Genomic DNA, 17,500 nt, shown 5'->3' on the forward strand with positions numbered 1-17,500 from the left:
TATGACACCGGATTCTGGATAGTAATAGCAACGGTACGTATTGATAATAGTATATAAACAAAGAGGCTGTTTACTTACTTCCGCAATTATTTATACTTGTTTTAGTTTGTTTACTTTTAATCATTGAAACGTAAAGGAAATTGGTTAATAATACTTTAATGTTAGCTTGCCTAGCAAGTGTGATGTTAGGCGTCATCACGATTCCGATGGTAGAAATTTCGGGTCATGACATATGATAGTGAACTTATAAGACTCAGTCGTTACCTTGGGTCGGGGTAGGGTTGCACCAACCTAACACGGTTGATGGGATTTCGTGCTTTGTTGTTTGCAGGTTGTTGCTAGGTATGTGTATGAGTAGAAACTACCGAGTTTCATACGAGACCAGGTGGCAGGTGCATGTGACATCACATTAAATTGTGATTAATCAGTGCAGACCTGACAATCAATTAAATTCCTACAATGTGAAAATGTTCCAAGTAAATTTTGGCTCAATTTCCATATGATGATACAACAGCTGCATATCGTTAGCTTAATGATGCTATAAGCCTTCTATAAAAAGGGCTATTCATAGCAAACCTTTCTTCACTCATCCTCATACTGTAAGACTCAAAACCTCACACTTTGGTAACACCAGGTTATGTTTAAAATTCTATGCACAATTTCTTTTTTATTTATAAAGTTTGCCATGCTTATAGCCGAGGTTCCAAAAAGTTAATTATTGCTATTAGTTCTTATTGATATATAAAATTCTTCAAATTTGAGTTATCCTAGCTAGCACGCATATATTATTATCGTAAGAGTTCAAATTTTATGCACTAACAATATATTATATTTTTGCGCCTATCACATTAAGTTACCTGAGGTAACTGACTATAAGAAACACAATTTAATAACGTGAAAAATAAAATATAGAACTTGCTATAAAAAGTTGAATTACAGTGACAATGTAATGTTTGTATTTTACATCATTTGTATCGATAACTTTAGCGCTTTCTGAATAAAAACTTACATGCATTCACGTTTCGAAACTTAAAATAATTCAAATTTCTATATATATGAAATAGTCTTGTTTAAGAAATCGAGTAGCTATCATGACTCGAAAAAGTAAAAATGAAAAGCCTAATAAATTTGACATTAGGCTAAAGACGTGCCTAAATATAATGCGTTGCACATACTTAGCTTAAAAAGTTTAATTACTCTTTTGAAATTTCAAATTTCTTCCAACATATATTCAATATTTTTTTTATTCTTCCAACTTCTGATCAGATTAACGAAAAAGAAATGGAAATATTTGAGGCAACTGAAGATAATTATGGAGGAGTTACTGTCAACATGAAGAAGGAAGAGCCTATGGATTCTCATAAATTTCATACTATGCTGATGGCTTCCATATCCACTTGGAGGCAAAAGGTACGTATACTTGTTATTTATTCATTTATAGCTAGGTGATGAGTTCGAGTCGTGGGAGCAGCCACTAATGTTTGTATTAGGATAGACCGTCTATATCACACCCCTTGGAGTCAGAGGAAAATGCAATATTTAAGCTATGGGTTCAATCCTGAAGAATTTTTGCCATGAACCCATTATATTTTTAAAACTATGGGTTCAAACCTATTATTTATTATAATTTTAGTGAATTCTTATACATATATTTTATGTTTCGCGTTGGAAGTATTGGGTTCAATTGAAACTGATATTACAACTTTGCATCCCCCTTTGCTTGGGGTGCAACCCTTCTCTGAGCCTGAATGCGGAAAACTTCGTGTACTTGACTGCCTTTTTATAAACGCCGTTAATAAGATAGATCTTAGTTAATTCATATACTAATTATGACAAATAGTTGTCTCTCAAGGAATTTAAAATTAGAAAAAGAAAAATCATAGGTAATACATTAATATCTTTTTTTTTTCTTCATTTTGATGTTCAGGGAAAGAAGGGTATATGGATCAAGTTGCCTATAGAACTTGCTCATCTTGTTGAAGCAGCAGTTAAGGTAAAATATACATATATACTCCCACTAACACAGACTACTTTACATTAGATTTTAATTAAGTGATATATTTAATTATATTGTAGGAGGGATTTTGGTATCATCATGCTGAGGCAACATATTTGATGCTGGTTTATTGGATTCCAGAAACCCCTCATACTTTACCTGCTAATGCTTCTCATCGTGTTGGTATTGGTGCTCTCGTTCTCAACAATAATGGAGAGGTCCAAATAACACATTCTTTTTCTTGTGAATATATGTTAGTATAACGAAATTAACTTCTATGCACTTACAAGTATAAAAGTATAACTGGAATTAGGGGGGCAAATGGGCGGGGCGGGACGGATAAGGTCAGGTTGAAAATTGATAATACAAAAAACGGATAAATTATCCGATCTGATCATATTTAATACGGATAATAAATGGGTTAACGGGCAGATGATATAGATATTCATTTATCCATGACTGGGAACATTTCTAGTTTGCCAAATTTGAAGAACCCCCAATTTGAGACTTTATAAATGTAAAAACTAAACTCATTGATTATCTATTTTTTATGTGGATTATATGAGTTTTATCCATATTTGACCCATTTTTAAAAAGTTCATAACCAAACCATTTTTTAATGGATAATATGAGTGAATAACTATTTTTTTTTAATCATTTTGCCACCACTAACATGATATTATTTCCAGATTTCACATTGAACAAGTTAAAAGTAAAAAAATTATTCAACTTGGCAGGTGCTAGTGGTTAAAGAAAAATCTGGAAAAAGCACTGGAATTTGGAAGCTGCCTACTGGCGTTGTTGAAGAGGTTAACCATTTGTATCTTTTTCTTTTCATTTCCTTTTATTAAAAAAAAAGTTATTTTTTTGCAGTTTCCTTGAAGTCTACAACCAAATATTATCCTTCCATCTCTTATCCTAGTAGTAATATTTTTAATTGTCAATATTCCAAAATTTAAAGGGGGATTCCAAAGAGAGTAGTATCGGTTTTTTTTTCTTTCTAAAAAGATACAATTGGAGGAATTTTTTCTTTTCTAAAAGAAGCGAGTGCATTACATTCACATTTTATTAGAGCATTTTTAGGCACTAAAATCTCGTAAGGGAATCAGCATTTTGTGGAATTCTCTGTGTAATGATTTATTGTATATACAAAATAATACTCTGCGTAATGATTTAACTAATATTATGTAAGTATAATTTGTGGAATTCTTTCACTTATAGGGCGAGGATATATGCGTGGCAGCCATTAGAGAAGTACAAGAAGAGACAGGAGTAAGTTGATACATCTAAATCATTTGATGAACAAGAAAAATAAAAGTAGACAAATTAATTTCCCTTAAATCATAGAGCATTGAACTCACAAATATTTCTTTTTCTTCTTCTTTTTAGATTGAGACAGAATTTATTGAAATCCTCGCCTTCAGGTAAGAACGATATTTCATCCTTTTGGCCATTGAGAAATTGGAAAATTTTAAGAAGAAAAACAAAAGAAAAAGTAAAGTGCAATAATAATTCATAAGAAAACCTTTGGGGTGGCCGAGTTGGCTGATTAGGGGACTTCACAAATGGGAGGTCTAGGATTCGAAATCTACTTGTATACCTCCTCAGTCGAGTCCGTCACACGAGACTTGCCTAGTGCAGTTTATCCTCTTATGTGGTTTGCAGGCTATTACATATAACAACAATGTTTACAGTGTTTGCACCTGAGAGATAGCGACTGCGAGTTCCATCGTTAAATATTCATAAGAAAAAGTAAGGTATAGAAAGCAATAAATTACAAACACATCTTTCCCGGATAATTTTTCTACAACACATGATTATATATATGTCCTAATTAATCTTGTTCTTCCAAAATAATTCAGCAGCTGAAACTTTTGAATTTTTGTTCACTACAGACAAAGTCACAAATCATTCTTTGGAAAGTCGGATTTGTTCTTCATATGCATGCTAAAACCCCTTAATTTTACTATCCACAAGCAAAATGCTGAGATTGAGGAAGCTCAGGTATGTCAAAAATAACCACTTTGCATTTCAGCTATACTTCACATTGAGGAAGCTCAGTATGTAAAAAATAACCCCTTTTATTGATCTCTTTGCAGTGGATGGCAATTGAAGAATATTCAGCTCAACCAAAGTTGAACAAAAGTGAACTCTCCAAAAACATTGCCAAGATATGTCTAGCAAAAAAAGATAATGAATACACTGGATTCTCTGCTGTTCTTACAACTACAGGACTTTCTGCTAAGAATTGTTATTTGTACTCTAATAAATGATCACATGATCATTAAAATACACACTCTTTTATGCATATGTTTGCAATAAAGTTGTGAATTTCCCGTTTACGGTGAATGAAATAATATTTGTCATTGTTGGAAGAAAATCCAGACCCTACTTGTGGGAATACACTGGGTTATTGTTGTTGTATCGTTGCAAGAAAATCAAAACAGTGATCAGTTTACTTCGCTATGATGTTGTGCCAATTAAAGTTCAAATTCATCCTATTTGGGAGAAAATATAAATAAAAACTCTAGTTTGATGATACAGTTATGGGTGGTAGTGTAACCATATTCATGACATGTGGAAAATAAAATACTGGCTAGTAGTCTAGTTAGAACACTTTTGTCTTAGTCCATTTAATTAATTTGTTGTTAGGTTTCTTTTTAATTCTCTTTTTTGGTTTGCCTTTTATTTGTGGGGAATCCATGCAAATAAAGTCAGTGATTTTGGCATCAATTACTACAATTTGCCGTATTCGTTTGCTACGTATGATTTTGTGTTAGGATCAAAGATATGTACAATAAAAACCAGTTCGGTGCACAAAGTAATCTGCATTTACTCAACGTTTGGGGGAAGGGTCGTACCCCAAGAGATCTGATATAGACAATCTATCATAATATAAATATTAATGGCTGTTTTTACAGCTCGAACCACTTATTTATAGTTCACATGGAAACAACTTTACCATTACTTCAAGGCTCCAAAGATATATATATTGTTGGTGTAAATATTCTTCTTCTTTATTTCCTTTTTTGATCCCACGCCAAGAGTTTTGATATGCACTATGCTGAATAAGTTGTTAAAATAATTAGTAGAACTCCTTATAGAAATCTGATGATAAGTAAGAATTTACTAAGCCTTAATTACCTCGTGCTTGATTTTTCTTTTGCTTAATATACCTTCTTGAGCGTTAGTTCCTTCGAATTTCATGCATCAAATAATTGTCCGTAGTTTTTTGTCTTCCTTTCAAATGTAACCTGAACAAAAACGAGTTCATTACTCAAATGGTCACTCAACTATCCCAAATTATCTCCTAATGTTACTTTACTTTCGTTTGTAACAACAAAATCACTGAATTATGTGTATTGCACTCAGAAGGTCACTCAACTAGATTTTTCAAATTTTGGATTGCGAAATACCTATTTTACCCTCTAAATTATAAACATTTATCTTCCTTTTATTTTTTTAAAACTTTTTAATATTATGATTTTCCCTTTTAATTTATATTATGGATTTACCTATAGAATAAATAAATGTTATTTATAAATTAATAAAAGTATTTAAGCATATATAATTCTGGAATAACAAAATAATGAGCATAGTAAAAAAATTAATTAGAATAATTTGTTAGTAATAATAATTTTAGTATTAACAACAAAAATTGAAAATTTTATTTACACGATTTAGAATGAAAGAAAATAAAGGTAGTAAAATATATATTTCATGCACTTAATATAAAAATAATTATTTAAATAAAGTATTTTTATAATATACATTATATATTCTTGAAAATTATGCTCAATTATATTATTATATTTCTATCAACTTTCCGACGACATAAAGTTATGTCACCGGAAAACAGATGGGCTATATGTATAGGGTAAAATATGTTATGTTAAATCGTGCATGGAATATATATATATATATATATATATATATATATATATATATATATATATATAATTGAGCATAATTTGTAAGAATATATAACGTATATTATAAAAATACTTTTATTTAAATAATTATTTTTATATTAAGTGCATGAAATATATATTTTACAACCTTTATTTCTTTCATTCTAAATTGTGTAAATAAATTTTTAAATTTTTGTTGTTAATATTAAATTATTATTACAAACAAATTATTCTAATTAATTTGTTACTATGCTTATTATTTTGTTATTTCAGCATTATAGATGCTTAAATACTTTTTATTTTTTTAAAATTTGTAAATAATATTTATTTAGTCTAGAGTTAAGTCCATAATATAAATTAAAAAGGGAAAATCATAATATTGAAAAGTTTTAAAAAAGTAAAAGTAGATAAATACTTGTAATTTAAAGGGTAAAATAGGTACTTTGGCAATCCAAAATTTAAAAAATCTAGTTGAGTGACCTTCTGAGTGCAATAGACATAGTTCAGTGACTTTGTTGTTACAAACGAAAGTAAAGTGACTTTAGGAGATAACTTGAGATAGTTGAGTGACCATTTGAGTAATTGACTCGAACAAAAACACATGCTAGTGCTCTTCTACTCTAGTATAAGGGGAAAAAAAGGAGTCCGGAAGAAGAAGGGTGTATTGGAGTAGTAACGATAAAGTTGTTTTATTATGATCTATTGGTTACGAGTTTGAGCCGTGCATGAAATTAGCTTCTAACGCTTAGGTTAAAAATAGGTTACCTATATTATATCTTTTGAGATACAGTCCTGGTTCTGAGCTTACATAAACGTGAAATGCTTCGTATATTGAGTAATTTTTTTTTTTTGGTTAGGAAGAAAATATTGTTTAGCTATAGGCTCGTCATTTTCAGTAAACATTTTCTTTTTCCGATTTATGATATTTGACTTGCTCTCGTCGAAAAGCTTTAAACATTTCCTCTCCACCATTGGTAGTTGACATGCATATTCCCACCAAAAATACGACTATATGTAGTCATCCACTCAATGAGTAAAAATAGCATGGTATAGCCAGTTTTCGGACTGGTCATTCAAAATTAGCCAGCGTTTACGAAGTTAATAAAAAATAGCTACAATTTTGTTGCAACAGAGACCGGTACAACATAATATATTGGAGTTCGGTGCACCTGTGTATGAACTCCAGCATATTATGCTGGATCGGTATACTTTGCTGACTCCAGTATAATTTACTGGAGACTGGAGCACCGGTGCTCCAAACTCCAGTATATTATACTGGACAATTATACTTGCTGGAATTCCAGTATATTATGCTGGAGTTCTAGTGTACTTATGTTGGAACTCCATCATATTATGCTGGAGTTCCAACATACTTATCCTGGAACTCCAGTATAATATGCTGGAGTTCAAGCATACTTATGCTGGAACTCCAGTATAATATAATGACGTATTTTCCGGGTTTTGAACAGTGTTTTCGCTCAGATTTATCTTTACATGAAAAGTGGCTAAATTTCAATTACTTTTGAAACTGAGTTATTTTTGAACGACCAGTTATAAATCTGGCTATTTTTGAATTTCTTCCACTCAACAGACAGACACTAGTATTACGAGATGTGAAAGAAAGGGCACAGAATGGATCCTACGCATCCAAATTAAGAGGACCAAACAATATGCATAAATAAAAGGAAAAATTTCACATAAGAACAATTGGGCTCCCTATTTTTCAATTTTATAGCTCATATTTCAATTTACAACCAATTAGTCCAAAAATAATAGGCTAAGATTCAACATCCAACTCTAATTGGTTCTCAAAATTACTATTTAATTTTTAAAAAAGATTGCTTAAGCTTTTAAGTTAATTTTCGATCAGTAACTATGACTCAAATATTAGTTCAAAAAACCAAATCCATTTGGGTGGTAAAAATTAGATTTTTAACAAGCTTAAATATGTGGGTTTAAATTTCGAATTTGATTTTATGAGAAATTTAGAGTGAATATTATTTAGACTTGTTAGAAATAGTATAAGGAGGTTGTATATAAAACTTGAAGTTGTTTAATGGAGATTTGGATTGGTTTTGAACAAGAATTGCAATCGTGGAAGAAGTTCGTCTACAGAAGCTTGTATAAAGGTGTATAGAAATGTATAACAATATAGAAGACGTGTTTATACACTCATATACACTATTATACAAGATTATACATAATTATACAAAAAAACTGACTTCGTCTTCTTCCTTGCGTCTTTTCTGAAATTTAACTCAAATCTTGTTCAAATCTACTCCAAATCACTTCAAATTTAAATTGAACTCCTTTTGATATTTTCAAGCAATTGGAATAACACCCAATCCAAACAACTAGCAAACTCAAAAGATTTTATTTTCGAAAGTAAAGCTTTGTATGACCTTTAATGATGGAATTTTACTCTTCAATTTTTTTTATATTGCAACCAGGTGACATAGGGGGAGAATCAGTAACGGCGGATGGCCCCTTGAAGCATATATAAAAGATGTGAGAAGAAGAGAGAGTGAAAGCAATGATTGTGAGAACACAAATTTAACTCCATAACTTGTAAGAACATAGATTTTAAATTTGTAAAGCTAGTTACAATATAGGCTAGATCGGATTAAACTTAAAAATATGAACATTTTTTGTTATAGTGTGAAGTCATGTGTATTTTCTTATAATTCTTTAAATTAAAAGCAATAAGAAGACAAAAAGAATAATATAATTTGTATCATCAATTGTTGAAGTGTACGCGTGACAATCTCAGCAAAAAGCATAAAGGGTTAGAAGCTAACAAACATTTTGCTAGTATTTGTTACAAATGAGTGGAAGAAAATTTTGTACCCATAAACTGCCCTAAACCAGTTTTGGGGAACTTGAAAATATTTTAATTTTTATTTGCCAAAACATGATCATATTTCATAAACATACAATATTTCAATTTTTCTTTTTAAAAAATAAAGATAAAATTAATGGCCAAAAGGGAACTTAGACTTTTAGTCGTGCAATAAACAACTAATTTTAAGTACCCGAAAATCTGACAGCTAAATATGAAAACGTGGAAAGTTGCAAAAGCAAGACGAAGTCACGTATATATGAATCTTTTAGTCCGTCAACGTCAATAACAATAATTTCATAAAAGACTGATAATGGTTTCAGATATCAGACCCTCTTTTCTTATCTGTTTTATATTGATATTACTACCAGTTTTAGGCTAATGCAGAGTCAGCTTAATTTCCTTATACGGAATTGCAAACTGAAAAGTTCAACTTTCAACTGGTGCATGAAATTTCTCTTCATTTGCCCTCTATCGACTTTAATGTAATGTTTTTTTCGTGTACAAAAAAATATAGAGAACGAGTCAGAAATTATTAAGGAAAAGAAGATAGAAGATCCACTGTAAGTTCAACGCAACTGAACTACTAGCAGTCTTCCACTTTTTTTATTTCTTTCATTCATTATCTGTTGTTGCACAATAAAAGTGTACGCATACTTTTAATATATGGTGTGAGACCTTTTAAGAAAAAAATTGCACGAGCTTGACCAAATTGTAAATATCATACAACGTTAAGAGCTGCTAATAGTTAGAGCCAATGGTTTGACGATACGAATATGAAAATACAGAATGACAATATATATAGGAATCGAGTTGCTACCTTCACCATGCCAAATGTAGCTTGGAGATGCATGCATACAAGCAGTAGCTAGCTCTGGGTTTCGATGGCCGTAAATGCTTGATCATGTCAAAGGCACATAATGAATCACGAAAATTAATTAGTGGATCGTCACATGGAATTTCGAGAGGCTTGTGATGGGCCAATTGTTGCGGGGCGCTTGTTAATTGGCCATGTGGAGTAGAACTTAGTTTGAGGAAGAAATTGTTGGACGTGCGATCAAATGTTCCAGAGGAGACAATAGTATACCATGTTAATATATATAAGTGTATTGGTTTAGCCTAACATTGCCGTTCAACAATTTGAGCCAAAAGAACTATTGATAAAACAAAATACAAAATGCAATTTATTAGATAGGTTCTTGCAATAACGACATATATGTGTACGGAAGATTATCTTCTCACCTAATTACGATCAAAAATTGATGAGAGGTTTACCTTTTCATTTTTCCTTAACCGTGTACATATTAGAGTAAATTTTATAGATGGTCATTCAACTTTGTATTCATTACTTGAAAGTCATTTTTTTATTACGTAAAAGTCATTCAACATTGTAAAGTCATTTTTCTTTCTTTTGTTTTACAAAAATCATTTTACTATTCTCTGGTTATTACAATAATCACTTTGACAAAATTTTATAAAACTTTTACCCAAAAAATCTATTGTGTCCTTGACATTATAAATCCTTCCATTTATGTAATGTAATACCTTCTATTATTAGATGAACATAAAAAGTAGAGATGTTCTTTGTTAAGTAAAATATTTTAAATTCAAAGTTAAGATGAAATAGTAAGGATGATACTGGTTACATGTTTATATTAAGTGTCAATTTTTTAATATTACTGACAAAAAATATCCACATTATCGATTGTATATCACTTAGAATATAAAATAAATTTAGAAGAACTAATTCGAATAGCAACTCACCCAGCGCTTAAACTTAAAATAGCCGGCGGATGTATAACACATATTAAATTTATATATAATATGTATATAACCGTATATAATAAGTGTACAATTTATATATACCAGGTAGATTTATGATGTTGCTGATGACGAATGGATCAAATTTCCTGGGCCATAGAAAAATTGTTAACCAAAAGGTGGATCTGGCCTGTGTATGATGTACATTGTTTGGACCCTGCTGAAGAAAAGTGGGTCGAAGTGGGAACAAATGGCCCAAGATAAGGGCCCAGAGTGTATTTGACAGTTGGGATTTGGCGGGAGAAATTCAAAAATAGTCAGATTTATAACTGGTCGTTCAAAAATAAATCAGTTTTAAAAGTAATCGAAATTTAGTCACTTTTCATGTAAAGATAAATCTGAGCGAAAACAGTGTTCAAAACCCGAAAAATATGTTAGTATATTATGTTGGAGTTCCAGCATAAGTATACTTGAACTCCAACATATTATACTGGAGTTCCAGGATAAGTATGTTGGAACTGCAGCATAATATGATGGAGTTCCAGCATAAGTACACTAGAACTCCAGCATAATATACTGGAGTTCCAGCAAGTATACCGGTCCAGTATAATATATTGGAGTTTGGAGCACCGGTGCTCCAGTCTCCAGTATATTATACTGGAGCCAGCAAAGTATACCGGTCTAGCATAATATGCTGGAGTTCATACACAGGTGCACCGAACTCTAGTATATTATACTGGACCGGTCTCTATTGCAACAAAATAATGGCTATTTTTCATTGACTTAGTAAACACTGGCTATTTTGAATGGCCAGTCCGAAAACTAGCTATACCGTACTATTTCGGCAGTATACTCTTTTTTTAAAATAATAAGATTAAAATCGAGAAATACATTCTTATCAATGTTGAAGAAATTGACCTATTTTGGTCCCAAAAGCTCTCCTGTACCCTAGTGATTTAGGTCACCTAAAAATTTGCTAACGGGATTTTTCATCACCAAGTCTATAAAAAAGTCCATAATATAGAGTAAGCAGATACAATTACAAAGACCGAAGGATTGGGTTGGATGTTCTTAAAGTATTTGATTGACAACAAACGTTGAATCCTATTTCGAGTTGATCTTGAAGAATAACTAGATATTGAATACATAGCTATACTCGTATATGTACAGTAGTGTACGTGTGTGTATAAGAGAATGAGGTCATTGTGTAATTAGCAGAAGTTAGTTGGTTAAGTGGCTATTTAGGTACAACTGTCAATCATTAACCACCAATATAAAACAACCCCTCCCTTTGTATTGTGATCAATCAAACAGTAATAAATCTTCTTCTTCCTCTTTCTCTTAATTTCTATCTTCCCTCACTTGCATGTCATTTATAGTAGAAGATTTGATAGATTCTATCATTGTATCAGAGCACCGGTCTTTGGATTTATAGCTCTGATATAAGCTTCACCGGAAATCAGGAAACAAAGCACTAACGAAGCTCTATTTTTTAGCAGCCATTGCTGAAAATGATGTTTCTTTATTTGACCACAATCATCCTCTATTTTTACAAGTTGAAAATGCTCCGGGACTCGTAATGATACCGCTCAAACTCACAGGACCAGAAAATTATGCCCTTTGGAGCATAGCGATGAAGTTAGCACTACGAGGAAAGAATAAGCTTGGTTTTGTAGACGGTACTTGTATGAAAAGCAATTACAAAGGAGAATTGGCAGAGCAATGGGAAAAGTGCAATGCTATTGTGTTGTCATGGAACGGAAGCACCGTGTCAAGTGAATTGATGCCGAGTATTGTGTACGCGTCAAATGTGAAGAAAGTTTAGAACGACTTTCAGGAGAGATTTTGACGAATCTAATCTCACCAGAATTTATCATCCATGGACAACAATTGCGACTTTAAGACAAGGTATGAATTCAGTCACTAGCTATTATTCGAAAATAAAGGATTTATGGGATGAACTTGATGTATTAGCCTCTTTCCCCTTTTGTGATTGTGAAGAATCTAGACCTTCTGTAGATCATTTGAAAAACATAAGGCTGTTGCAATTTCTTATGGGATTAAACGAAAGTTACAGCAATATACGCAGTAATGTGTTGGCAAAAAGGCCAGTTGTGACTGTTCATAAGGCTTATGCTATATTTAGCCAAGAGGAGAGTCAGAGGACCTTAGGTATCACAGATACGCACATAGATCCACTCACAATGTTAGCAGGAAGAGGTCAAGACTTTAGACCTAGAAATCCCAGCTTAATATATGAGTATTGTGGGTATAAAGGACATCTAAAGGAGAGTTATTTTAAGATAATTGGATATCCACCTGATTTCAAAAGCAAAAAGAAGAATCAAACAGTTGGAGGAAAGGCATATGCCAACAACGCAAATGAAAATACAACAACTACAAAGGAAGAAAGAACAATGCCAACAATTCAGGCACCAGGCCAATTCCTCAAAAGAGTAGTACAAGCAATTGGTTAATCTATTGTCAAAATCTAATGCAGGGGAATGTTCTGCAAATATGACAGGTATAATTTCTCTATTGTCTAGCGTATATATGTGTGATTGGGTGATAGATTCAGGGGCAACTCATCATGTCACCTGCTGTAAGGATGTTCTAAAGGATATTAAAAGTGTTGATAGCCAAGGAATACAAGGAGTGCATGTGCCTACAGGAAACAAGTCAAAAATCACTCACACGGGAAATACAGCTATATTAGAAAATAAGACAGTGAAGAATATGTTGTATGTGCTAGATTTTAAGTTCAACCTACTGTAAGTGTCTAAACTCACTAAAGATCTCTGTTGTTCTGCAACCTTTTTTCTTGATTTATGTATATTCCAGGATCTTTATAGTGGCAGGGTGATGAGGATTGGTAAAGAGTACAATGGATTATATCTACTAAAGGAGAACATAACATTAGTAGCAACATAATATTTTTTACAACAAGGGATTAACACTGAGCTTTGGCATCTGAGACTAGGACATCCATCAACAAAGGCAATGTAAAGTATACCAGCTCTTAGGAATAAAGTTGATTCCCAGGTTCAACAAAACTGTGAAGTTTGTCCTTAATGTAGGTTGAAATTTTGACTAGCAATTATAAATCTACTAGTTGTTTTCAATTAGTCCATCTAAATGTGTGGGGGGCTCACAAAGTCCGTACCTATGATAGAAAGCATTACTTTGTCACCATTGTGGATGTCTACAGTAGGTACAATTGACTATGTTTGATTCAGTCTAAATGTGAAATAGCTATTGTAATAAGGAACTTTGTTGCAATGATAAGAAATCAATTTGATGTTGGAATTAAGGTGCTGAGGACATATAATGGTACAAAATTCTTTAACTCCCAGTGTAATGAATTTTTAGCTTCCCTTGGCATCATATACCAAAGCAGTTTCCCATACACTCCACATCAAAATGGGACTCTGGAAAGAAAATATAGATACATTTTACAAGTTTCAAGAGCTCTGAAATTCCAGAGTTCAATACTACTAAGATTCTAGGGAGACATCATCAAAACTATTGTATATTTGATTAACAAATTTCCTACTGAGACTTTGGAAAACAAGTGTCCTTATGTGATGTTTCATAACAAACCTGCAAAGATGGACCATCTAAGGATATTTGGTTGTTTATGCTTTACAAACAACCTACCAATAAGAGATAAATTTACAGCTAGAGCAAAGAAGTGTGTCCTTATAGGATACTTAGAGACTCAAAAGGGGTACAGGTTATATGACTTAAACTCTAGAAGAGTAATGGTAGTAGAGATGTCACATTTAGAGAACATCTCTTTCCACTCAAAAAAGAGGCAGATGCAAATGAAGATCGGTTTTCTTGTGAACTAGTGGGGGTTACTCCTGAAGGGACAAATCAGCCTCATCATAGCAATAATCCACATTGTAGCAATGTTTCTACTACAATTCATATTGCTGAGCAAGTTGTGTTAGAATCACATGTATCACCACCACCAGCTCCACCATTAGCCACACTATAGCCACAAGCAGAACCTCTTAGACTACCTATATTGCAGGAACCATATACAGACCATGCAGAAGTACCAGATACAGAACCAGCAACCTATTCAGAGGAAGCACCGGCTGAAGAACTACCACATCAAGAATATCTTATACCTGTATTGTGCACTAGAAAATCTTGTAGGACTTCCAAACCTTCTATTTGGTACAAAATTTATGTGACTACAGTCAAATCAACCAAGGATACACCATACACTATCTCCAATTTCATCACTTATGATCACCTCTCTGAGAACTAGAAATCCTTTTTAGGATCATTCTTAGAATTTACTGAACCTAAGTCCTTCAAAGAATCTTGTCTTGACAAAGCCTGGGTAGAAGCAATGGAGAAAGAGACTAAAGTACTTAAAGATAATGCAAATGGTAAACCTTCTTCTTGGTAAGAAAGCTATATGCTCAAAATGGGTGTTCAAAATTAAATATAAGACAAATGGGGAAGTAAAAAGGTTTAAGCAAGGCTGGTAGCAAAAGGCAATACACAGCAGGAAGGAGTATACTTTCATGAAATATTTTCTCCTGTTGCAAAGATGGTCACTGTGAGGACCATCATCAGTATAACCGCCTCTAAGGGATGGAATCTTTTCCAAATATATGTAAATATTGTTTTCTTACATGGTGATCTTTATGAAGAGGTCTACATGTGCTTGCCTCAAGGATTCCACAAGCATGGGGGCAGAAGGTATGCAGACTGCTGAAATTTTTGTATGGGTTAAAAAGGCTTCTAGACAGTGGAATATTAAATTAACTGGGACACTATTAGCAGCTGGTTATGCACAAAGTCCCTATGATTTTTCATTGTTCACAAAAAGGGCTGGATCAACTATTGTCATTATCTTAGTCTATATAGACGACTTGCTTATCAATGGAAGCAATTCTGTTCTTGTGTAGGCAGCTAAACAGATATTACATAGTTCATTCAAGGTAAAAGATCTAGAAGCACTTAGGTATATTCTTAGGATTGAAGTTCTGAGGTCAAACAAAGGAGTGCTTCTTACTCAAAGGAAGTATGCACTTCAATTAATCTCAGATGTTGGACTTGCAGCTGCTAAACCTATTAACATACCTGTAGAGCTCAATAAAAAGTTGACAACCATTGATTATGACACATATGTTGGGCATACTAGAGATGCAGAATTGGAGGATGTAGGAAGTTACCAAAGACTCATTGGAAAGCTTTTTTACCTAACAGTTACCAGGCAAGATTTATGTTTTGTAGTCCAGGTATTGAGTCAATTTATGCAGCATTCCAAACAGTCTCATTGGGATGCAGCCCTACGAGTGGTCAAATATCTTAAAGGTGCCCCAGGCCTTGGTCTTCTACTGCATAACTCTTCCATAAATCACCTTTATATATATTGTGACTTTGATTGTGCAGGGTGTCCAAACACTAGGAGATCAGTAACTTGTTACATTCTCAAGCTTGGGGACTCCCTGCCCTCGTGGAAATCAAAGAACCAACCTACAATAAGTAGGAGTTCAGCATAGGCTGAGTATCCCAGTCTTACAACAGTAGCTGCAGAAATTACTTGGGTACTAGGATTGCTTAAGGAGCTACAAGTTGTAGTTGATGTTCCACTCAATTTGTACTATTATAGAAAGACAGCTTTACAAATAGCTGCCAATCCCATATTCCACGAGCGAACTAAACACATCGAGATCGATTGTCATTTCGTTCGTGAAAAGATCAAGGCAGGATTGATCAGTCCTCACTACAATCCTACAAGCCTATAACTGGATGATTTAATGACAAAAGGCCTTGGTTCAGCACAACATAATTTCCTTTTATCCAAGCTCGGAGTGTTTGATCCTTTCCACCCTCTAGCTTGAGGGGGAGTATTGAATACATAGTTGTATTCGTATATGTACAACAGTGTATTGTAGATACCCAATTTTGCCCTCATATTTTTTCAAATAGCATATATACTTTCAAAATGTCATTCTGCATCACTATTTAACTTACAAGATCTATACAAGCATTTTTTATAATTTTTTATAATTTATATAGCTTTAAAATTAATTTTCTAGCATTTAAATTACTTGAATATTTATTTATTACTCCTTCAAATTATTTTGTGATGACTTAATCATATAAAGCTACTATTTGCATCTATATACATGCTTTAATTTTTTTTTTACTTCATTTCATATAATTATATTGGTATTTTTAGGCTATTTACACAATCTTGTAATAATGGCCTATATTTTGCAATTTATTGCATTTGTCATTTTATTCAAGGTCAAAATAAGTTTCTATATTTTTATAATCTTCTACTATTATTTTAAAGTATTAAGTTGCATAAATAGCATTTTTATATATTTATTTAACTATTTTTATTAAATTATTTCCCCTTTAATCTCTTATTTAAAAAATGGCCTAATTTTAGGGTAATTTTCGGACCAATTTTGTCCCAAACACTTAGCCTATTCACTCTCCTCTTCAGTAGCCCAATCAAACGAACCCTTTAAAATCCGGGCACGAACTGTTTGAAATGACCCGCCCCACCTTCTTTAAAATCCCGGCCATTGATCTTAAGAGATCAATGGCTCACGATTAACCCCTCACTTTTAATTACCCAACCCAAAACCCTAGCCCTCACTCTCCTGAGACAACCGCCTCTATTCTCTTTGTTCTTCTCTACTTCTTCACAACCCCTAGCCACCACACCCTTTGATTCTCTCCGGTTCCAACCTTTATATGAAATCCTCCTATGATTTGCCTTCCATATATGCTTCATATTCTTGCACGATTATGGTAGTCACTTAGTACTTGCCTATTTTTGGCAAGTACCAGGACTGGAATCATGTGAAAACCGTCCCCAATCTTCAAAGTCTAGATGGTATTCCGTCTGTATACATTCATGGCAAGTCAATATGAAGCTGATTCACCAAGATCTTTGGTCGATTCTCTTATTTCTGTCAAACTAGGGTTTGAAATTTTATACTTTTCCTTTTA

General features: G+C 32.9%; 2 protein-coding genes across 2 annotated transcripts; both read left to right on the plus strand.

The window, feature by feature from the left end:
- Positions 1-599: 599 nt before the first annotated feature.
- LOC104231099 (nudix hydrolase 2-like) lies at positions 600-4,444 on the plus strand. The gene is made up of 9 exons (XM_070150911.1): positions 600-634; positions 1,267-1,410; positions 1,928-1,993; positions 2,077-2,214; positions 2,734-2,805; positions 3,218-3,268; positions 3,386-3,420; positions 3,892-4,000; positions 4,096-4,444. The coding sequence occupies exons 2-9, from the start codon at positions 1,282-1,284 to the stop codon at positions 4,267-4,269; spliced, it is 774 nt and encodes a 257-aa protein (XP_070007012.1). The 5' UTR covers positions 600-634; positions 1,267-1,281; the 3' UTR covers positions 4,270-4,444.
- An 8,616-nt stretch (positions 4,445-13,060) lies between these two features.
- LOC138872779 (uncharacterized) lies at positions 13,061-15,949 on the plus strand. Its single transcript, XM_070151195.1, has 6 exons — positions 13,061-13,278; positions 14,544-14,692; positions 14,800-14,888; positions 15,178-15,372; positions 15,436-15,768; positions 15,923-15,949. The coding sequence occupies exons 1-6, from the start codon at positions 13,061-13,063 to the stop codon at positions 15,947-15,949; spliced, it is 1,011 nt and encodes a 336-aa protein (XP_070007296.1).
- The last annotated feature ends 1,551 nt before the right edge of the window (positions 15,950-17,500 follow it).

The sequence above is a fragment of the Nicotiana sylvestris genome, chromosome 7, assembly GCF_000393655.2.
Source record: "Nicotiana sylvestris chromosome 7, ASM39365v2, whole genome shotgun sequence".
NCBI classification, from domain to species: Eukaryota; Viridiplantae; Streptophyta; class Magnoliopsida; order Solanales; family Solanaceae; genus Nicotiana; species Nicotiana sylvestris.

Excerpts from the sequence above, each read along its gene's own strand:
- LOC104231099 (XM_070150911.1), top strand. The coding sequence starts at position 1,282 with ATGGAAATATTTGAGGCAACTGAAGATAATTATGGAGGAGTTACTGTC. Across the intron at positions 1,994-2,076 it reads TTGTTGAAGCAGCAGTTAAG|GAGGGATTTTGGTATCATCA; the intron begins GTAAAATATACA and ends ATTATATTGTAG. Across the intron at positions 2,215-2,733 it reads TTCTCAACAATAATGGAGAG|GTGCTAGTGGTTAAAGAAAA; the intron begins GTCCAAATAACA and ends TCAACTTGGCAG.
- LOC138872779 (XM_070151195.1), top strand. The coding sequence starts at position 13,061 with ATGTGTGATTGGGTGATAGATTCAGGGGCAACTCATCATGTCACCTGC. Across the intron at positions 14,889-15,177 it reads CAATGGAGAAAGAGACTAAA|AGGTCTACATGTGCTTGCCT; the intron begins GTACTTAAAGAT and ends ATCTTTATGAAG. Across the intron at positions 15,373-15,435 it reads AAAGGGCTGGATCAACTATT|GCAGCTAAACAGATATTACA; the intron begins GTCATTATCTTA and ends GTTCTTGTGTAG.